Genomic DNA, 23,057 nt, shown 5'->3' with positions numbered 1-23,057 from the left:
ACCTGGAAGAGGTGACATGTCATTTAGCATGTGTCATTGTAAGTAATGCAAAAACAACCCATGCATCATTCATGTATAGTGAGGTTTCTGCACTGTCAAAATGGCTGCACTAAGATACAACTAAGCAGCAAGCCCATATGGATGAGTAGAATCTCATTAAAAAGGCAGGAAGGAAAAAGGCTTTGGGAGTTTATTTTTGATAAAATTTCAACTGAAAACAAGGACTTTGTATTAACATTTTCATAAATGCACAAAATCTATTCACAGAGAAGTCTGAGTTTACACTAGACATTAAATTAGAACTACATGAAAAGACACAAAAGATGGAAGTTCCTATTCAAGAACAAAGTCCAATGAAAGTTTTGGTAAAGCAATGTTCTGTTCTGGTTAATTAGTTCAGAATGAATTTGAGTTAAGAAAAGCTTGTTTTCCTATACAAAATTACAATACAGAGAACGTGTACAATTACAATACAGGGGGGTTAATGGTTAGTAACTATCAACTAGAACAGAAATTTCATTATAAAAAGAATCTTATGGAAAGTAAGTCAACTTTAACTGGAAAAAAACAGACAACTGCCAAGTCTTAGAGATACTTTCAGATTCTTAGCATAAAATTGATATTTAAAAAATGAATTTGGTTAGGAAAATGAAGCAAGTTCTTTTAAAACCATTTCACATCCCAATGGGCAGAAGTAAAAAGAACTCAACTGTGTCATGCTGAGAGGTAGAGAGGTATCACTGTGATCACAATCTTCTATTGGTTCCAGGGTTTTCTGAGGTAATTAGCTGTGTCAAGTTGTATAAACAATAGTATTGGCAAGAGAGCAACACTGACAAATTACACTAATGACCTCTTTCCTCTCATCAATAGGTCCTAAAAACTTAATTGGACGCATCTGAATTAACACTTCCAGGGTCTCCAACAGGTGAAGTGATTGATGAAGGGGTGGTAGCATCCTGCCAGCTGCCATTAGCCTGAAGGGGAGAAATATCTATTGTCATTAAAAACTTAGGATATTATTTACATCAAATTTTCAGTAGAACAGTTCTGTGCTTATGGACATGAGGAATTAAACAAAATGGGGCACAGTGCAGACATGCTGCAAAATCTGCCCCTACATACGCCTCTTCTGGCCTAGTGCACCTTATCACCTGCACCATGCTGGCTGCTCTTCTACTCCAGAAGAAACTGATTGTAATGCACATGACTCAGACATAATACACCAACATTTCACTGGTGACTTATGCAGCTCCAGAAGTGAAAGACCTCTTTGCCACATCAGGTCCCTTCTCTTACTTCCAGTAAAGACCATTCCAAACACGATTTAACACACAAAAACAGAAAACGGGACACTAACATTTACAGGTTATTAGAAGTTTGTTGTGCCTGGAAAGCAGTGTTTCAGATATGAATTTCTCATAAGCCGAGCAAAATGATAGTGCTAGGCTGAGTGTGCAGCTCAGCATGCTGTTTTCTTTAGAGCCCTGTGTATATTTTCCTAAAGCAGTACAGCTTAGACCAGCAGTCCCCAAACTTTTGAGTGTTGCACCCTTTCCCTTACTCCTGTTACTCTCTCACACACACACACACACACACACACACACACACAGAGCCCTGGAGCCAGGGTTGGGAGTAGTGCCAGGGATAAAAGGTAAGTGGGCTGGAGCCAGGGGCCAAGGCTGTGCTGGGGGCTGATAGCTGGGCCAGTGACCAGCTTTGGGTCCATCCCCCATTTTGCCTACAGCCTTGTCCCCAGGCTAGGAAGAGAGCCACAGCCAAGGACAAAGGCTGGGGGCTGGTGCAGGCCCAGGTACCTCTCAGACTGGGAATAGAGCCAGGCACAATATCAGGAGACAGGGTTGTGGCTGGGGATGGGACTAGAGCTAGAGATAGTGAGAAGCTGGGTAACTCTCCTTCCCCAGTCCATGGGGGCTGGCCCAGGTCCTATCACGTCCCGCCCAGGCATTCCTTCACAACCCCTTAGGAATGTATGCCACAACCTCTAGCTTAGAGGAAACAAAAAACAGGACTGTGTAGCACTTTAAAGACTAACAAGATGGTTTATTAGGTGATGAGCTTTCGTGGCTTAGAGAACAGCCTTTCTATTGGAGTAACTCGGAGAACCTAACTAGCCCCTTTAGCTACACAGGTTATTATGGGCACATCTACACTGCAGGGCTAAACACAAAATAAGCTACACAACCTGAGCTATGCCAATTGCACAGCTTAAATCAACACAGCTTATTTCAAATTTGGGCACGTCTACACAGCACTGATTTTGAAATAGAGCACTCTTCCTCTGACTTCCCTTACTTGTCATACAATGAGGTTTACAGAAGTCAGAATAAGGAGCCTGTTATTTCAAATTTATTTTGAAATAATGGGTTTGCTGTGAAGACGTGATATCCATTATTCTGAAATAATGCTGCTGTGCAGAAATACCCTAAGTGGTGGAAGCCATGTCTACATTACAAGATAAGGTTGAATCTGAGGTCAATTTTTAGTACCTGATTTTGTAACGTCAAAGATGCATGTTCCCTCTATGCACTAGAATTCAATGTTATTTGAAGTAGTGCATCTCTAGTAGTACAGTGGTTACTGTCAACTATGAGAGCGATGCACTGTGACTAGCTATCCCACAGTACCTGTACCCCTTTGCAGTCTGGGTTTGGTCCCAGGACATGCTGGGACCAAAACTTTGCAGCAGGTGGGTTCTGGGAACATGCCATCAGCAGCCCATAATGCAGTCATTCCTTCCCTCCCCTCCAACCATGGCAAACAGTCCATTCGCACCCTTTTTTCTCTTGTTGGTTATCCGCGTGGACGCAATCGCAGCACGAACATGGACCCCATCATGTATCTTGTTCAAAGCTTCATAATGCTGAAGTTAACCTTGGTGCACCTAATGCTGGAGTATGTCCAGAGCATATCCAGGGTCTGCCAGAACAAGGAAGAATCTCAGGAGACCATGAACACACTGTTCTGTGAAGCATTTGAGTGAATTGCAAATGCCACCAGTACTCGATCCTCTGGACACAGTGGAACGCCAGCTCTGGTGCCATGAGACAAGCACAGATTGGTGGGATGGCACTGATACATATATGAAATGATTAGCAATGGCTGCAAAACTTTTGCACGAGTAAAGCCACTTTCATGGAACTTTGCAAATGGCTCTCACCTACCCTGAAGCATAAGAATACCAGAATGAAACTTGCTCTGACAGCAGAGAAGCAACTGGCAATAGCCCTGTGGACCCTTGCAACACCAGACAGCGAACAGTCAGCTGGGAATCTATTTGGAGTGGTGAAATCCACACTGGGTGCTGTTGTGATTCAAGTAGCCAGCGCAATTAGTACCCTTTTGCTACGGAGGGCAGTGACTCTGGGCAATGTGGATGACATAGTGGAGGGTTCTCTAACTGTGGTGGAGCAATAGATGGAATGCACATCCCCATCTTGTCACCAGACCATCTTGCAAAGGAGTACTTCTCAATGCTGCCGTAGGATCTGGTGAATCATGAGGATCATTTCACCGACATCAACATGAGATTGCTGAGAAAGGTGCATGAGGCGTGCATTTTTAGGTGCTCCTGCCTGTTCAGCAAGCTAGAAGCTGGAACTTTCTCCCCCTTCCCCCCAGCCAAACTGGAAAATTACAATCAGACACTGAAATGCCAGCAGTGATCTTTGGGGACTCAGACGACCCCTTGCTCCCATGGCTCATGAAACTGTACACGGGAAGTCTGGACCTCAGCAAGGAGCAGTTCAATTACAGTCTGAGCAAGTGCATAGCGGTGGTAGAATGTGCTTTTGGACGCAGTCTGTTAACTAGCTTAGACCTCAGCAAAAGCAACATTTCCATTGTGGCAGCAGCCTGCTGTGTGCGCCATAATATCTGAGACAGCAAGGGGGAAATGTATCTTCTGGATGGAATGCTGAGGCATAGCACCTAGCCAGGGATTTTTAGTAGCTAGACACCAGAGCACAACGAGAGGCAGCACTAATCAGAGATGCTTTAAAAAACAGTTTTACGAATGGCCAGTTTTGCTCTCAACAAAGTGCCCCTGTACTTGCCTGTAGCCCTCCCTCACTCCTTCAATAGAAGCAATAAAGAGACTGTTGCTCACAAATCATGCTTTTTTATTAAGGGAACACAGAGCAGTGATGGAAAAGGAGTCCAAGACGGGAGCTTGGGGGGACGGAAGGGTGAACACAAAGCTTTTTGGTTCATAATGCTTGCTGGGTGTGGAGAGGGAGGCTGCCTTTAACTCTTTGCACTCCCACTCTTCAATGTATTCTAGGGCCCCTGGAAGAGGCAGCTATAGAACGTGGGGAGAAGGGAATGTTGGTCCACAAGGGCCGAAGGGGGGGTGCCTATCCAAGAAAGAGTCCTGGAGCACTGCCATGCGGTACATCACATCCACCATGGACACCACTCTCTCTTGGCGCTTCACTTCCCATTCCCTGCACGCTCCACATGCATCTCCTCCAGCAGCGTATTCCCCCACTTGCTTATTGTGCTACCCGTGAATGATGGTGGACTGCATCTGCTCCTTGAACATCCCTTCCCTCATCCATTTTTGCATGTGAATTTGTGCCAGGTGGACAACTGGAGGGGCCAGGGAAGTGCACAGCAGGCTCACTGCTGTTCCCGCTGTAACAAAAAGTGAAGGGCTGACTTCAGACTTTACACTCTACAACGTTTCTCCTTTTATGTTAAAACAAAATGAAGGTCTTTCTAAAGACGACAGGGATGAGTTATGTACAAGGCCACAATTATACTTTTAGTGGTCACCTTGCACCTCAGAGTTCTTACGGGAGCAGCTGGACTCGGTTTGGTGGCAAGCATGGTAAGGGACAGGCCAGCGCACGAGCCTGCAGGCAGAAGGGAAATGGGTCCAGTTGTGGCGGCAGGGAGGGACTCACATGGCACCCGTGTTCTTGGCACACACCCCTTTTTGCCAGGACAGTACAATTTGCCTGGACCTGCTCACTCACTCCTACAGCAAGAGAGTGGTAGAAGGGCAATGGCTCAAGCCATGCTTCACTGGGGATAAGCAAACAAATTTACTGCAGAGGCATCAGCTAATAGATTCCCTTGCTTCATCCAGGTTGCCAAGCAAGTTATCAGCCCTTTCCAAATCACACAGAATGACAGGGAGCAGATGACGACGGAATGTGGCCAGAAATCTGGCTTCACGCTGTAATACTTTGTGCTGCAGTGACACCTGGTCACTTACTGCTAGCTTGGCATGGAAAGGTGTCCTTGGAGGATAGAGTAAGGTAGGTTGTCCCAGAAACCTTGTGAGAAGAATTGAATTCTTCTATGACAGCTTTATAGAGATGTGTAGGGAGGATTCCCGCTCCATCTCCAGACACATTAACAGGCTGTTCTGGGGAACCCCCGCTATGTAGGTACAGTGCCTGTCACAGATCATACCTGACAGGCTTAACCCACTTTTAGCAAGATAAAAAACGTAAACTTACCAGAAGTGCCCTCCTTGGGATCAGTGCCCAACTGTGAAACCCCCTGGGAGGAAGGGATTATCTCCAAACTTATGAAAAGTTCTTGGCAACCTGGGTTGCCCCACTCACCTGCTGACCATTCTCTTATTCCTCCACCATGCTGTCCGCCATGCTCCTGCCCGAGACTGCTTGAGTGTCTTGTGAGGAATCCACAGACTGGCTAAGGAAGCTGGTCAGGTCCCCCCCACAGATCACATACAGGCGGCTACTCAGAAACGGCATGTCTACAGCGATGCTAAACACAGTCCGTTTGCCGCCTTTGTCTGCAGATACGACTTTTTTTTATTTCAAAGGTTGAAAAAGCTACTGGGGGAAGCTATTCTAGGTCTGATTTTAACAAATAGGGAGGAACTGGCTGAGAATTTGAAAGTGGAAGGCAGCTTGGGTGAAAGTGATCATGAATCAGAGTTCATGATTCTAAGAAACGGTAGAAGGGAAAACAGCAAAACTGAGACAATGGATTTCAGGAAGGCGGATTTTGGTAAACTCAGAAAGCTAGTAGGTAAGGTCCCAAGGGAAGCAAGACTATGAGGAAGAACAACTGAAGAGAGTTGACAGTTTTTCAAAGAAACGTTAAGGGCTCAAAAGCAAACTATTCTGCTGCACAGGAAAGACAGAAAGTATGTCAAAAGACTGCCTTGGCTTAACCAGGAGATCCTGCACGATCTAAAAATCGAAAAGGAGTCTCATAAAAATGGAAAATAGGTCAAATTACAAAGGATGGATATAAGCAAACACCACACGTATGCAGGGGCAAGATTAGAAAGACAGGCACAAAACAAGCTCAATCAAGCTAGAGACAAAGGGTAACAGGATGACATTCTATAAAAATATTAGAAGCAAGAGGAAGATCCAAGGACAGGGTAGGCCCATTGCTCAGTGAGGAGAGAGAAACAATAATAGAAATCTTGGAAATGACAGAGGTGCTTATTGATTTCTTTGTTTCAGTCTTCTCCAAGAAGTCTGATGAAGGGATGCCTAATATAGTGATTTCTAGTGGAAATGCAGTAGGTTTAGAAGATAAAATATAAAGAACAAGTTAAAAATAACTTAGAAAAGTTAGATGTCTGCAAGTCACCAAGGCCTGATGGAATGCATCCTAGAATACTCAAGGAGCTGATAGAGGAGGTATCTGAGCCGTTAGCTAGCATCTTTGAAAAATCATGGAAGACCAGAGAGATTCCAGAAGACTGGAAAAGGGCAAATATAGTGCCCATCTATAAAAAGGAAAATAAGAACAACCCAAGAAACTACAGACCAGTCAATTTAACTTTTGTGCCAGGAAAGATAATGAAGCAAGTAATTAAGGAATTCATCTGCAAACATCTGGAAGAAAATAAGGTGATAGGTAATAGTCAGCATGGATTTGTACAGAATAAATCATGTCAAACCAATCTGATAGCATTCTTTGATAGGACAAGTTTTGTGGATAAAGGAGAAGCGGTGGACATGGTATACCCACACTTTAGTAAGGCATTTGATACGGTCTCACATGACCTTCTTATCAATAAACTAGGCAAATACAACTTAGATGGTGCTACTATGAGGTGGGCACATAACCGGTTGGATAACTGCTCTCAGAGAGTAGTTATTGACAGTTCACAATCATGCTGGTGGAAGGGCATAACAAGCAGGGTTCCACAGGGGTCTGTTTTGGGACCGGTTCTGTTCAATATCTTCATCAACTATTTAGATGATGGCATAGAAAGTACACTCATTAAGTTTGCAGATGATACCAAGCTGGGAGGGGTTGCAAGTGCTTTTGAGAATAGGGTCATAATTCAAAATGATCTGGACAAACTGGAGAAATGGTCTCAGGTAAATAGGATAAAGTTTAATAAGGAAAATGCAAATTACTCTACTTAGGAAGGAACAATCTGTTTCACACATACAGAATGGGAAGCGACTGAATAGGAGGGAGTACTGCAGAAAGGGAGCTGGGGTCACAATGGACCACAAGCTAAATAGGAGTCAAAAGTGTGACACTTGCAAAAAAAAGCAAACATAATTCTGGGATGCATTAACAGGAGTGTTGTGAGCAAGACACGAGAAGTCACTCTTCTGATAAGGCCTCAATTGGAGTAGTGTGTCCAGTTCTGGGCACCACATTTCAAGAAAGATGTGGAGAAATTGGAGAAGGTCCAGAGAAAAGCAACAAGAATGATTAAAGGTCTAGAGAACATAACCTGTGAAGGAAAACTGAAAGAGTTGGGCTTGTTTAGTTTGAAAAGGAGAAGACAGAGGGAACAGGATAGTGGTTTTCAAGTATCTAAAAGGGTGTCACAAGGAAGAGGGAGAAAAATTGTTTTCCTTGGCCTCTAAGGACAGGACAAGAAGCACTGGGCTTAAACTGCAGCAAGGGAGGTTTGGGTTGGACATTAGGAAAAGCTTCCTGCCTGTCAGAGTGGTTAAACATTGGAATAAATTGCCTAGGGAGATTGTGGAATCTCCATTTCTTGAGATATTAAGAGCAGATTAGATAGACCTCTATCAGGGATGGTCTAGGTGGAGCTTGGTCCTGCTGTGAGGGCAGGGGACTGGACTCCATGATCTCTTAAGGTTCCTTCCAGTTCCAGTGTTCTAAGATTCCATGATTCCTCAGCTCCTTTGTTTTCACGCACCACTGCTAGGCATCCCTGGCATATCCTCTCTCCTCCATGCCCTTTGCAATCTCGGCATAAATATCAGCTTCTCTTTTGCTGGTTCATAGTTCTGCAAGAACAGATTCTTCTCCCCATACAGCATGCTCCTTGCAAGTGCTCATTTGTGACCCTGGAACTCATGGAGCTCATGGAACTTGAATTCATACAACTCAAGGTTGGGTGTGCTACCTGCACACCCATGCTGCCACACAGGAAATTAATTCAAAATTTCCTGGGCTCTGCCTGTTCACCTGGAGAGCAGTAGCGTTGAAAGCCATGGCGAGACTGGTCATCACTGGGCACCGTGGGACACCATCTGGAGGCCAAGAATGTCGACTTTCACAATGCTGCATCTGTACTACCAGAAAGTTAACCATGCAAGATCCAATTTAGTGGTTAATTCTTGTGAAAGGGGGAGTACCGAAATTGACTTTTAATGGCCCTGGAAGTTGACGGAACAGCCTTGGTAGCGTGGACTCTGTTTAGAAAAATCAATCAAATGCTGCTAATTCCCAGTGTAGACAGGCCTGAGAGTAGAGCAGGAGTAGCAAAACATAAGACTGGCCATACTAGGTCAGACCAAAGGTCCATGTAGCTCAGTATCCTGTCTTCCAATAGTGGTCAATGCCAGGTGCCTCCAGAGGGAATGAAAAGAACAGGGAATCATCAAGTGATCCATCCAGTCACCCACCCATTCCAGCCTCTGACGAACAGAGGCTAGGAACACCATTACATTCTGGAATTCATCATTTTACAAACAGCAATATACAACTATGTTAAGATACAGAGAGTTTGTGTGCAATATGAGAGATGTATTCTTTCTAGTTTATACTAAAAAATTCACTCATCTACTGTAAGTGAAATCAAGCTCCTTACATCAATGCGCTGCGTTGTATACAAAGGATTCCCCACAATGGTGTCATATCTTCCTGTCTGGTGTATGACATGATGTAAAGAATCCATCTAAAACAAAAATCATATGGGATTGGATTAACAAGGGAAATAGTCTGCATCCATACAGGAGGGAAGAACCGTATCAAATGAGACATTTAGCTTTGTCAACAAGCTATGTGCCAGTTCTCCCACATGCCTACCTGTGACTGCACATTGGCTCCCACTGGGGAGTTCTGATAGGAAGTCAGTGACTGCAAGTTTATAAATGAATCTCCAGAATTTGTCATCTTAAAAGAGCCAGAGGAACCTGAGGGGAAGGGGCGGGGGGAGAAAAAAAAACAAACAACTTTAGCCAAATAATAATTTGGCTCTTTCAAAAGCAAAAATATTAAATTATCTTAAATTTGAAGGAAAACAAACGACCCTATCCTTGCAAAACAGGCAACTTTCAAACACCCTGGGCAATTATATGCCTTGAGAAAGCAAATACAGGTGAAATGAGAAAAACTGCTATAATTACTGTCTTTACCAGCGAAAGACAAGCCATCTGGTCCATGATACGTACTTCCCCGTTTGGGAAGTATTCAGGGTACACCTTTATAATGAAACCATGACCAAGATTACTAAAACATGGACTGCACCTGAGATTTTCAGAAGTATTAGGCTCTAAAGATGCAGAAAGGTGCCTGTTGGCATTTTCAGAAGCATTCAGGTGCCAAATTCACCAATGAAATCAATGGGTGGTCAGCATCAGAATGTTTCTGAAAATCCCAATAGGGCAATTATTTGCATTTTTGGATACCTAAATCATTTTCAATCTCACATTCAAATTAAGTTAATTTGCATTCAAAACAAGAGTCCAATTACCGTGAAGAGAGATTAAAAGGCCAAAACCTTGGGTCCAGCTAAGCAGCAGTCAGTGCAAGATCCAAGTTTAGGGGTAAGAGATAGAAAGGTGGTTTTATGCACATTTCTGCTCTCCAAACCTGAGACTGAGCTTCAAATGCACTTACTTCTAACTTTAACCACACATCCTCAGTGCAGACTCAGCCACCGAACCCAGGTGGGCAGAGCTACACCATATTCAGCCCTCCCACCAGAAATTAGTCAGGGGGGAACAGACCTACAAAAGGCAGGCCAGAGAACTCAGTTGAAAGACAGTCACCAGAGGAGCCAGATACCTCCTGCAAGCTCCCGAGCTGGGAGGCAACTGCAGATCCTGAGGGAGACAAGGAATGGCCAGGATTGCAAAGGCCACTTATAGACCGGAGTACAGAGGAACTACAAGCACTAGCTGAGGCCTTCAACAACCAGGATGACCCTCTATGGAGCCAGGTATGGCCTGAGGGGGAGCGAGGAAGTGGCCCAAGAATAGAGAACACCTGTCTGCAACGCTGCAGTCAGGACCACTCTGCCACTGCTAGGGCCCTGGGCTGGGACAAAGCAGAGTGGGTGGGCCTGCATCCCCCCTTCTCCTCAGCAAGAAACCTGCACTTGTTGGCCCTTCACCAGAGCTAGGAATCCTGACTGTTTTGCTGCTCAGCCTGGGTACAGGCCTGAGCCACAGCCTGTCTGCTGCCCAGCTCAGCCCAGGGATGGGGCTCTGTAATGGGGTTTGTTTGATCACAGATACAAGCTCACATGCATCCCCAGTCACCTGGGGAGTTCTCACATCAAGAGATATGTCTCTGGGAGGGATAAGTGAGGGAGGCTGGTCACCCACAGACCAGGAAGAGCCACTCCAATGGACTACATCCCCTAAGAATCATTCTGCCAGCTAGGGATTGCCGACATGCAAGCCATCGTGTCCCCTCCTCCCCTGTGGCTTTATGCCTCCTCAGAATTCCATGTGGGCAGCTTCCTGTAGAAAAAAGTAAAAGACCAAGGGATTTGGTCCCACAGATATAACACTGATGGGAAGAGGGATCCAGGTGTGTGTCAGTGCTTAATTTGGCCCAGGGCTGAGCCAGCATCTCTAGGCTGGCAGTTCACAGCCCTGGCACCTATTTGCTTGCTGCATCTATTATGAATGATGTGAAAAACCCAAGCAAACAAAAAAAAACTTGTGAGCCCTGTTATTAAGCTCTGGATACAACCCTTCATAAAACACACCTCTCATGGAAGTGTGACAGCCCAGCAAAGGGCATATTTCCATGTAGAGAGGAAAGCAGTAATGTCTTTGTTTTTAAATCACCCAGTTAAGGTGATTTTTTTCCTTTAACAATCTTCAGTAGACACATGAATGTGCACTGGCTCTGGACTAGAGAGACTTCTCAAGCAGGGATACAAGAAATACTTATTTTACAGACAGCTTTTCTTTACTGGGGTTCTTACCAGAATTTGGTGTCGATGGAGAGTTTGCCTGGTTACCCTGGGCCACCACATTTGTAGCGTCCACTGCTGTTTTTGCAGCATAAATGTTAGCCTCTTCCTGGAACTTCCCCATATTTTTTTTGTACCGGATTCTTTTGTTACCAAACCAGTTAGAGACCTAGAAAGACAGTCCTGTCAGTACCCGAGCACATTATCTTTGTTTTCTAGTAGTTATTGAGGTTGCTACCAGATGTAGCTCTTAAACTAAATGGAAAAAAAAAAAAAAACTTAGAGGTGGTGTGGCAAATTTTTCCATCTAATAAAATCTAGAATTATAAAAGCCTCTTTTCATAATGAGCCATGAGAGTATAATTGCAAGTGTCCTAGTGACAGAGGACTATTGGTATTTTGCAAAAGCCACACAAAATTTTAAAAATAAAAAAGCATCTTTACAATTACAGCAATTTGGGTAAAGCACTGTATACCTGTGAGACTGTAATGCCACCCTTCTTTGCTAGCTCTTCTTTGGCTTCTTCACTGGGGTAAGGGTTACTCAGGTGGGAATAAAAATATTCATTCAGTACTTCTGTTGCCTGTTTGCTGAAGTTACGCCGTTTACGCCTATAAATACACAATAGTTATTCTTTCTGCTAAACATAATGGCCATACTGGATCAGATCAAAGGTCCATCTAGCCCAGTATCCTGTCTACCAACAGTTGCCCATGCCAGGTGCCCCAAGACGGAGTAAACACATCAGGTAATCAACACATGATCCCTCTCCTGCCATCCATTTCCAGCCTCAGACAAACAGAGGCTAGGGACATCATTCCTACCCATCCTGAACCTAACCTCCATGAATTTATCAAGCTCTTTTTTGAACTCTGTTCTAGTCCTAGTCTTCACAATATTCTCTGGCAAGAAGTTCCACAAGTTGACTGTGCGCTGTGTGAAGAAAAACTTTTGTTTGTTTTAAACCCATCATATATTAACTTCATTTGATGACCCCTAGTGCTTATATTATGGGAACAAGTAAAAAATCTTTTCCTTATCACTTTTCCACACTAGTCATGATTTTATAGACCTCAATCATATCCCCCCTTAGTCTCCTCTTTTCTAAGCTGAAAAGTCCCAGTCTTTTTAATCTCTCTTCATATGGGACCTGTTTGTTGCCCTATGTTTGTTGCCCTATGTTAAAGTACTTATCACAAATCTCTCATCTCTGAAATCTACTCTATATTGTTTCAGCAAATACACAAGACAGACTTAATTGCTATTGAAATTCTATATTAACAAAGCATACGTCATGCACATGACATGTGGTGTATATTTAAATATATTTATACTAGTTTAAGGTTGTAAATGCAGGACTTGCAACTTATAATTACTGTCATCGAGACACATCACAAAACCTAGTTCAAGCCAATAGCTATTGCCATTGGGTCATGCTTTTTTATTACCTTGCATCAAGAAATCGTGAGCGCAGAATCATCACTGCTTCACACGTGCTCTGTTTCAGTTGCATCTGGATAGTGCTGAATTTGCCATGGATTATGTTCACCATGCGCTCAATTTCTTTGGGTGAAATTGGCCTTGTTCTACTCTGTTCTCTGAGAAGGTTCATAACGTGGGTGGTGAACTCACTGCAAGCCTAAAAATAAATCAGATTGACAAACACAATAAAGTACCCCCAAAGTTCAGTTTAATTTCCCCAATAAGCAAATAAATCCAGGATATTTTATTTCACATTTAGCTTTACTCCTCTATTTGCTCTTAAAATACTGCAACAAGTAAAATCTTTCAGTTAGTTTAGACATCAATCTAGGCAAGTTAATGAATGTCAAAAGTCCTTTCATTTTAGCCTTAATCTAACATAGCAAGCTGAAGATTTTTTAATTGAATTTGCCATCCTTGCATTCACATTAATAGATTATACTCCCTGTTCTGCACTTACAACCAACAGCAAAGGAAAAATGGTTATATTTTTTAATTGAGATGATAAAAACTCTTCCATGCAGAAAGATCACCTGTTCATATTTCTCTAGCTCAGAGTGGTATATCTGTCGGATCTGTGACAGCTTGGCCCTGTAGTCAGAGTGTTCAATGCTATTGTCATTTGGACAGCCACCTGATGTTGCTGCTACAGCCGTAGGTCCTCCTCTTCCTCTCTTCTCGGGCCCGGAGACACCCTCTGCCAGCAACATGTTATCTAGTCTCATTAGTTGAGCATCGGGGGGATCTTCCTCCTGAATACCGCGAATACTTAACACTAGATAAATATAAACAAGGATCAAAAAGTTATTTCTGAAGTAGGGTAAAAAGCTTTAATTCTGATGATTTATTTAAATTATTTTCACAGATTTTAACAGTCACATCTTCAAGTACACGGAAAAAGGGGGCAGTTAATGAAACTGAATCGCAACAAATTCAAAACTCACAAGATGCTATTGAGACCAAGAATTAACCAAAATTCAAAGAGTGTACATTTATATGTATAACAAGAAAATAGAGTTAAACTAATTAACATTAAAAAGATTTTGGAAGGGAATGAAAGCCTCATGTGTCAGGTCTTGGGGCTAATCTCTAACTATTAAAGGTTAGGATATCAAGAACAGATAACTCCCATATTGGCTCATGCAGGGCTTCACCATCTTCAGAAGCATCAGGGGCTGGCTATTGCTGGAGACAGTTCCAGTCCAGGATCCTGATTCAGTATGGTGTAGTGGCAGAAACTGCAAGGAAGTGGAGCGATGCAGCAACCTCGGGTTTGCTGCACCATCTCCTCCCAGGCCAGCCCAGTCACTCCACTTCCATATGACTACCACTACCATGGAGAATGCAGGGGGAGCCCAACACTTGCCACCAGCCCCAGCCACCTAGGGCACCACAGGCTAATATGGGCATGGGGGACCGTACTGTCCATAGGACAGTGGGGTGGCTACTGCAATGTCCCCCAAAGTGCAAGATGGTTCAGGCCAACTGTCCCAAGCCCATGAATAGGATGGCTGGGATGGCTCTGCACTAGGGATGTAAAGGGGTAACTGGTTACCTGATAAGCATTGCCTTACTAGCATGCTTACCAGGATAACCAGTTAACTGGCCCCCGCCGGCCTGGCTTAGCCGCAGTGAGCTCAAGGTGGGGGACGGCAGCTCCAGTGGCCTCCCACCTGCTAAGCAGCACGCTGGTTACTGGTTAACATTTTAAATGGGATTTTACATCCGTACTCTGCACACACCTCCCCCTGGCCACAGGGACGTACCAGCAGCAGTGTGGAGATAACAGCCAGAAACTGCTCTAGCCCCACTGTCCTGCTGGGCCCACCAGGGGAAGGAGAGAAATCACCTGGGGGTGGCAGGTGGAGTCGGGGACAGGGGTAGTACATACAACCCCAAGAAGCCTCCCATCGTTAGAGCCCTGCCAGAGAGGGATGCCCAGTGACCTATTAGGAGGGTTTAAGGATTGGCTCTGGTCTTAAGTCTCAGGAGGGTGGCCATGTTAGTCCGTATCTGCAAAAGCAACAAGGAGTCCCGTGGCACCTTAGAAACTAGCAGATTTATTAGGGCACAGGATTTTGTGGGTAAAACTGACTTCGCCAAATGAATTGGAGTGGAAGTTACAGAGGCAGGAGGATATATAAGGAAGAAGTTGATTGTGTTGTTAAAGCTAATCAAAGTCAGTGTGAAGTGGGTCATTCACAGAATTTGGTGTGGAAATGTGAATATTCAGAAAGGGGAATTTGCCTTTGTAATGCATTAACCAGTTAAGATCCTTTCAATCTTAATTCAACACTATCAATTTAGGATTGAATAAGTACAGTGACATTAATATACACTGATGATAAAATACAGAAATATACATAAAATCAAGGTTAGCTTACAATTAGAAATCCATAAGCCAACATTCGCAATTCTGAAAACACACACAAAAATTAGTCTAACTCTTGTTGCCACAATATTTTAGAGATCATATACAAATTATAAGACATGCAGACAGTAAGACGAGACTATACAATCTTACTCTAAAATGCCAATGTAGTCAAATTGTTCTCCCTCAATCCATTCTTTCTGCCTTTGCCAGAAAATAAACATAGTCCAAAGGCATGCACACAGGACTAGGGTGTCAACACAAAACGACTTTACTCCATAAAGCTTGTTCCACATAACCGCACTGGCTTTACTCAAAAATAGTTCTATTTTACCAGCTAAACACTCCCTCAGTTGCTTAACTTTTAAAAAGTTACATGTCTCCAGCAAAAGAAAATCAACTATCTTCCAACAGCTGGAAGTAATCCTGAATTCCTTTCATATCCCCTAGAGAAAACAGTTCTTAATTTTTGCATCTTATATGTACTAGGGATGTAAGCAACTAGTCGACTGTCTGATAAACGAAAGCTTATTAGATAGCAGACTAGCCCCTCGACTAGTCACTCCCCCCCCCTCCCCTAGTTGCCTCTATTAGAGGCAGCGGGGGGTGGGGGGGAAGAGAGCAGGAGCTGGCTTAAAAGCCAGTTCCCCCTAGCACCATCTCCACAGGGGGCAAGGGAGTAGCAGGGACCAGGCTCAAGTTGGGGCTCAGCTGATTCCTGGCTCATGCCCAGTCCCAGACGCTGCGACTCTGCTTTTTAAATGTATTAAGGAGCTTGCTGGCTCTTAAATCAGAAGTGCAGCCAGGAGGGCACAACTCAAGCCGGGCCAGCTGATTCCCAGCTGAGGCTGGGTACCCCTTGCTGCATTTTAGCCTTTTAAATGTATTAAGAGCCTCCAGACTCTTAATATATTTAAAAGGCTAAAGTGCAGCAGGGGGGACTCAGCGTGAGGCAGGAATCAGCTGGCCCAACTCATGCCAGGTCAGTTCTTAATACATTTCAAAGGCAGCAGGGTTAACGCACAGGGCTGGGAGCTAACCTTGCTGAGGCTTCCCTGCTTATTGTCTAATTGACTAGTTGATGGAAAATCCATCAACTTGTAGATTAGTTAATTAACTTATATTTAACATCCCTAATATGTACTACATCTTTTGCAAGAAAGCAAGAGCATCTCTAACAGACCAATATGGATTACAGGTATATCATTTTATGTACAGTATTCCTCTACTATATGTTCAGTTTTAGACAGCATACTTACTGAAGTATTTCAGACAAAATCTTGAGCAACAGCCTGGCATTACCTCCAGAGAATAGGCAAAAAGTTCTCCCCTTTTAAATGGTATTAAAATGCATGATGCATAGTGAAACACAATGCATGTAGGAAATATTGCCTTGCCTCCTATAGCTAACAGCCCCATGGTCCTTAACTTTGTTTTACTCTCTAACTTTCCAATCAATAATTCTTCCCTTACATGCCAGTCTTCTATTTTCAAATAGTTCTGAAACACAGGTGGGCATTGGGACTGTGAGCACAGGGACAAGCGAGCCCAAGGTAGTGTTCCCTGTAAGCAGAGAAGATGCATTCTCTCCCGCCAGCCACCTGAGACTCTCTCTCTTCTCCCATGAGGCGCTGTGGACAAGGGCTGGAAAAGGAGAAAATGTTTGGGACCCAAGCTTGCTGGCCACTCCTTTCGTGGTACAGCTGCCCCCCAGTGGACTGTCTGCAGGACAGCTTTACCTGGCAGGCTCAATGCCCCCAGTGGCCACTCTCAGTTTTGCGTCCCTCCAAACAGCAGCCCCTCCCTTTGCATGTTATAGAAAGAAGTCCCTTTCCCAGGGCTGCCCGTCGTCCTGGCACAACCAAATCATGATCTTGCTTTAAATTAGAAAAAATGGAAGCTACATACCACATTTGGTGGCTCTAGCTCTTACCATTTAGGAGGAGTTCTTGAACAAATGGACTCGCAGACAGAGTTAAGTCAGAGACAGAGTTAAGGTAGTAACACTTTGTAGGTTACATTTCTACACTGGTAAGTCAGAGGTTTACCGTATTTTCCGGCGTATAAGGCTACTGGGCCCCCTAATTTTTTAGTTAAAAAGATAGGTTTTCGTCTTATACCCCAGCACCCCTCCACCTCCCCGGCTTTGCTCCCGGTGTCCCTGGTCTGCTGGAGACGGTCCCCAGCAGACCAGAGGCACCAGGAGCAAAGCCGCAGCAGCGGCGGGGTCCCGCGCCTCTGAGGCTTTGCCAGAGCAAAGCCTCAGAAGCGCGGCACCCCGCCGCCACTTCGGCTTTGCTCCCGGTGCCTCTGGTCTGCTGGGGACCGTCTCCAGCAGACTAGGGACACCGGGAGCAAAGCCTCTGAGGACGCCCCGGCAGTGGGACAGCCCCGGCGCGCCTGGGCTGCCCCGCCGCAGCTTTGCAAAGCCTCGGGGGAAGCCGGCGGCGGGGCATCCCAGGCTTGCCTGGGACGTCCCGCCACCGGCTTCCCCCGAGGCTTTGCAAAGCCGCGGAGGGGCTCGCGCGCCTGGGCTGCCCCGCCGCCTGAATACCTGGCATATAAGACAACCCCCAATTTTTGGGGGATGTTTTTAAGCATCAAAAGTCGTCTTATACGCCGGAAAATATGGTATTTTCTGGCACTCTGTTGAGATGATTAGACCTAAGAAACAGAACTCAGCTCTTTTTTAAAAAAAAAAAAAAAAGATTTGCTACATAACGTATATTGTAAACTCCTCCTGGCATTACTATAATTCACTTAAATTATACACATAATTGCCCAAAGATCAAATATTTTAATAGTTAAATAAAGATATTAAACTCCTCAAAACCAGACCTTCACTGGGGCAGCTGTCATAGGTGGTCAATTTTTAGGCATAATACTTTTCAACATCTCTCTTCAATTAGTTTAATATTGAAGTTACTTTTGTTATTAATAAAAAAATCTGATTTGTTCAAACTAACCAATCTATTTGAAGAATTCATAACCAAGAATTTGCTGCAAGCAGTAGCCTGTTCAAATCAGTGAGAACAAAAGCTGCATTCATTTATATAACAACCCTCCAGAGCCTGGAATCATGAAAAAGGTTTGAACAAACAAAACCATAATTAGCACAGGCACTGTACAGGGTGGTATTAAAATCAGCTTGTGGAAGGGTATTTAGGTATCACAACTTGCCTGCAAGTTATTTTAGTCCACACCATCTTTATTTAGTACAGATTTGTCTCCCACCAAAAAAAGTGTTTGGAACAGTAGAAAAATGAGAAGCTAAGAATTCTTTAAACAAATTCTAGCCTTTGACAGAGGCAAGAGCTAAATCATTTTAGAATCTCTTAAGAAGCAGGTGAATCTCCTTATAACTTTGACCTGAATTTAAAAAAATCCAATCTCATACCTGCTACCACCATTTGCTACACCCATCTGTCTGCCTATAACTTTGTCTCCTCGAAACACCACCAGCTTTCAGGACTTGGCAAGAGAAGTAAAATGGAAGCATTAAAAACCACTAGTCAATATGCTCCTTCAAATCAGGAACATTTGCAGCACTAGGGTTGCCAGATGGTTTCAACACAAATACCGGACACACTTGACATTACATCACAATCTACATTACATCTTATTTAAAAAATACCGGACGTTTATATTTTCTCAATTGTTTCCCCAAACAGAAAGCTCAAATACTGGACTGTATGGTTCAAAACCGCCATTTTTTGCACCATTTTTGTACAAAAAACCCTCTTGTGCAAGAGCCGTTCTGCCACTTTTTTTCTGGGAGAAAAGCTCTTGCACAAGAGGGGGATTTTGTGCAAAAAGGAGCTGTGTAGATGGAGCTTGCACAAAATGGCGGCTCATTAAGTATTGCTCAACAAATCAGGCAATCGACTCGCCCATGGCAAGTATATTTTAGCCTTGAGTTGCCCCAATCTGATCTCCCAACGCTAGCAAAATGATAATCTGCTAGTCTCTCACATACATTAAAATAAAGACAAAGGAAATATCAGTGATCAAAAACTTCTAAACTAACATGGGTATCGCACACCATTTTCCCCATATAGTACTGTGCAGATTGGTTTGGTCACTTAAGTTTAGTGATGGGCTAGCAATGTATTACCTTCTGGTAGCCCACTGAACCTCTAAGCTAATTAGATCAATTTGTTCATCACTGAATTAATACCTTAATAAATGATTAGTATATCAAACTAGACAAAAAGATCAACACTTTGCAGCTACACTAGGGGAGTACTGCATTTTAAAACACTTTAAAATGTACAACAAGCAAAATTAATAACACAGGGTTGTGTATCAAGACTATTGAACAAAAGTGGGAGTAGCTGGACTTTTTCTGGCAGTTAGATATTACCATGAACAGTACCAGATGATGAATAAAAGAAAAATAAGTTACACTGGAAGATCTATCCAGTGTTGTTCGAGCCCTTAACTAAAATATTTTTTGTTTTTCTTCATTTAAATCATCGCGCTGGGGTGGGGCTGGGCGTGAGGGGTTCAGTGTGCAGGCTGCATTCGGGAGGGAGGCCTACCCCAAGCCTCTCACTGGAGCAGCTTGGAACCAACAGAGAAGCATTTCCATGGCCGCTGCAGTGGGCACAACCAGCGGAAAGGTACATGTGTCCCTGCTGGGGGACAGACCAAGACAAACTCTCTGAAATATACAGTTGATAGCTGTCCCTTTCTCCACCCCTGCCCCCTGATGTCCCAATGGGGTTATAGCTGCCTTGGTTCCCATCACTGGCCCCGGTTGCCTCCCATACTGCAGTATAACCATCCCTCCAACCAGATCACACCCTTTCCATGTAATGAGAGAAAAAAGCATTCCAGGCATATCCCATTGTCATGGAACAACCAAATCCTTGCCTGGCTTTAAGTTATGATAAGAGGAAGCTGCATGCCAAATCTGGTGGTCCTAGCTGTTACTGTTTAGGAGGAGTTCTTGAATAAATGGACTCGGATGGACAGACAGATGCAAATGCTTATCGGATAGTCAAGTAGGAACTCGACTAGTCATTTCACCCCCCTCCCTTGCTGCCCCTATCAGAGAGAGGCAGCAAGGGGGGAGCAGGAGCCGATGTTGGGGGGGAGTTGGCTTAAAAACTGGTTCCCCCCAGCACCGTCTCCACGGGTGGCAGAGAGCAGTGGGGAAAGAGCATGAGCGGGGACTGAAACAGTCCCGCTCACAGTAGCGATGTTAAATTTAGATGAACTGGCTAACCGAATAGTCGATGCAATTTTCAAAGTCGATAAGGGTGCCTCCTCCTCCGAAAGCAAAAGCACTTCAAGGAGCATGGGGCCAGCAGGGGACTACAGCAGTCTCCCATGGTGTTTCAAAGCAGCAACGCCACACAGACTGGGGTCAGCAGGAGAGTCCCCAGCTGATCCCAGGCTCCACATGACATTGCCACTTTGAAATGCCACATGCAGCTAGAGACCCAGCTGGCCCTGAGTTGCACGTGGCATTTCAAACCTGCAGACCCCGGGCTCCACACAGCACTGCCACTTTGAAGCACCCTCTTCCCCCAGCCTTTGCTGCCTCTGATAGAGGCACCTAGGGGGGGAAGCAACTAGTCAACTATCCAATAAGCTAGTTGTTCACATCCATAGCTCACACTGGTCCCAATTGCTGCTCCTCTCCCTTTGAAATGTACAAGAGCCGCCTGCAGCTCTTGTACATTTCAAAGGAAGAGGCAGAGGGGAACCCGCACCAGTGGGGACTGCTTCGGTGCCCGCTGGCACAGGTTCCCAGTGCCTCTCCCCCTTTGAATCCACTATGTTTCCCCTTTATTAATAGATTAGTCAATGGAAAGTCCATCAACTACTCGATTAGCTGATTAATCGAAATTTAACATCCCCAGTATAAACCTGGGACAAAATATAATTTAAGCCTTAATTAGTCTTTTTTTAATCTGTCCAGGAGGTAACCAGACAGATCTAAGTAAGTGTTCTGCCATTCTATTTACGTAGTTATCACATATTCAGTGTTTTAAGCATGACTCAAACTTTCCCAGGCTTAATAGTATGCCCAAATCTTTTTCTAGCCATCCATCACTTTTATGAATCCTTTTGAAAAACACCCTTCAGGACCATAATGCCTTTTACACTGGAGCTGTCACGTACACTAACAAGGTATTATACATTCCCCAGCACAACACCCACTACATATTCATCAAAACGTAAAATAATTATACTACACCAAATGTAATTCCCATCATTTCTAATTAATCCTTAATTAAAATACATCACAACCTGAGGTACCAAAACCTCACTCAGTATGCAAATACAATCATTACAATATATTTACATGTCATTAATTAAAGCTCTGCAGTTCTATAATGAACAGTATGAGATCACTGGTGCCAAAATAAAAATGGTATGCAATTTGTTTAGGCTTGTTTTCTCCTCCAGATTCTCTCTGACAAGGAAACAGAAAAGAAAAGTTAGAGGTAAACACATCTATTGCCTTCATGGCACACAAAATCAGAACCCTTACAATTTCAAGGCACTGTTAGAAGAGGGATATGAAAATGCAGGTCTGAATGGTTCACTATGGACAGGTGTAAAATGACTACAAAACGCACAAGGCATTGGGAGTCAGGAGGCTGTACAGGTGTTTGAGTAGAATTTAATAAACAAGTGATGAGACATAAGGGAATCTATGGAGTAAGAAGATTCCTTTTTAGCAATCTTTTTAAAACAGAACTGCAGAGTAATTAATTGTCTCAGCAGGAATGGGAACTAGCTAATCAGCACTAAATGCATGTAGAAACTGCCCACATTTTATTCATTTTAAGGCATGGTGCCTATCACAATGGCATTTGGTAGCCATACATTTAACAAAAAAAAAAAAAAAAAAAAACACAAATCACTTCCAGCCATCCCTTACTACTACCAGGAGAGAAACCCTTATAATCTCACAATTTAACAAATGGGCCCCTCGTTGCACCCTGACAGCTATCACTAGCCACACAAGGGAGTAAATTCCACAGCCAATGACCCTCTGCTAAGAGCAACAGCTATCAATCCCCACTCCCACCGGAGGGAAGTCCGGTTCTAAGGAATGACAAAGTTGCCTCTCCTGGTCTCAAGTGCTGTGGCAGGACACAGCTTTCTTAAAAGTCAAGCTCTGAAGGTCTTGTAGGATTCTCCACCACCAAGGGGAAGAAGAAAACAAGTTCAGAAGGAAGACAAAGGCCAGTGTGTTTCTGAATGCTAAGGAACAAGATACAGCAATGTAGGAATGTCAACAAACTCAGTGACAAAAAGAAAACATGCATTTAGCCCCCACATCACTTGCCAAGTTCTATAATAGAATGAAAAACAACAAACTGAAATAACCTACTTCAACAGCCAGGAAGGACAACGTACTGACGTGGAAGGGGAGAGGATATATGCTATACGTGGCTAAATAAAACACTTATTGATTAGACAAACAGCTATTAAGGGTGGTCTAGATCGGGGCAGACAAAATACGTCCTGCAGGCTGGATCTGGCCTGCCAAACATCAGGTCTAGAGCCCTCTTGTGCAAGGAACTATACAAAAATTTTAAGCTCCTCAGGGCAGGGGCATATATATCACAACTCGGGTGTTTGCTGCAATCAGTCAGGATAAGGAAGTCCTCAAAAGCATAATATTTGCTTTTACTTCCATTGATATAGAATCATAGAATAATAGGACTGGAAGGGACCTCGAGAGGTCATCGAGTCCAGCCCCCCGCCCTCAAGGCAGGACCAAGCTCCGTCTACACCATCCCTGACAGATGTCTATCTAACCTGTTCTTAAATATCTCCAGAGAGGGAGATTC

At 44.0% G+C, this 23,057-nt stretch overlaps 1 protein-coding gene and 1 long non-coding RNA gene across 2 annotated transcripts in view; both read right to left on the bottom strand.

Annotated features, from left to right (window-relative positions):
• Window positions 1-172: 172 nt before the first annotated feature.
• Window positions 173-23,057, bottom strand: part of PBX4 (PBX homeobox 4) — a 34,547-nt gene continuing 11,662 nt past the window's right edge. Inside the window, exons 3-9 of the mRNA XM_075902472.1 lie at window positions 13,403-13,644; window positions 12,836-13,026; window positions 11,863-11,998; window positions 11,399-11,555; window positions 9,265-9,371; window positions 9,047-9,133; window positions 173-977 (exon numbers count right to left, since the gene is read on the bottom strand). Coding sequence (XP_075758587.1) covers window positions 885-977; window positions 9,047-9,133; window positions 9,265-9,371; window positions 11,399-11,555; window positions 11,863-11,998; window positions 12,836-13,026; window positions 13,403-13,644 — 1,013 coding nt within the window. The 3' untranslated portion in view covers window positions 173-884. The remainder of the gene's footprint in view (window positions 978-9,046; window positions 9,134-9,264; window positions 9,372-11,398; window positions 11,556-11,862; window positions 11,999-12,835; window positions 13,027-13,402; window positions 13,645-23,057) is intronic.
• On the bottom strand, window positions 4,127-9,040 carry LOC142818970 (uncharacterized). Its single transcript, XR_012896669.1, has 2 exons — window positions 5,598-9,040; window positions 4,127-4,656 (listed from the first exon to the last, which is right to left on the bottom strand). It is a non-coding gene; the product is annotated as an uncharacterized LOC142818970 (long non-coding RNA).

This window comes from Pelodiscus sinensis, chromosome 19 (assembly GCF_049634645.1).
Source record: "Pelodiscus sinensis isolate JC-2024 chromosome 19, ASM4963464v1, whole genome shotgun sequence".
Taxonomy (NCBI): Eukaryota; Metazoa; Chordata; order Testudines; family Trionychidae; genus Pelodiscus; species Pelodiscus sinensis.
Note: the sequence above shows the minus strand (reverse complement) of the source record. Positions and strands in the feature narration are given on the sequence as shown.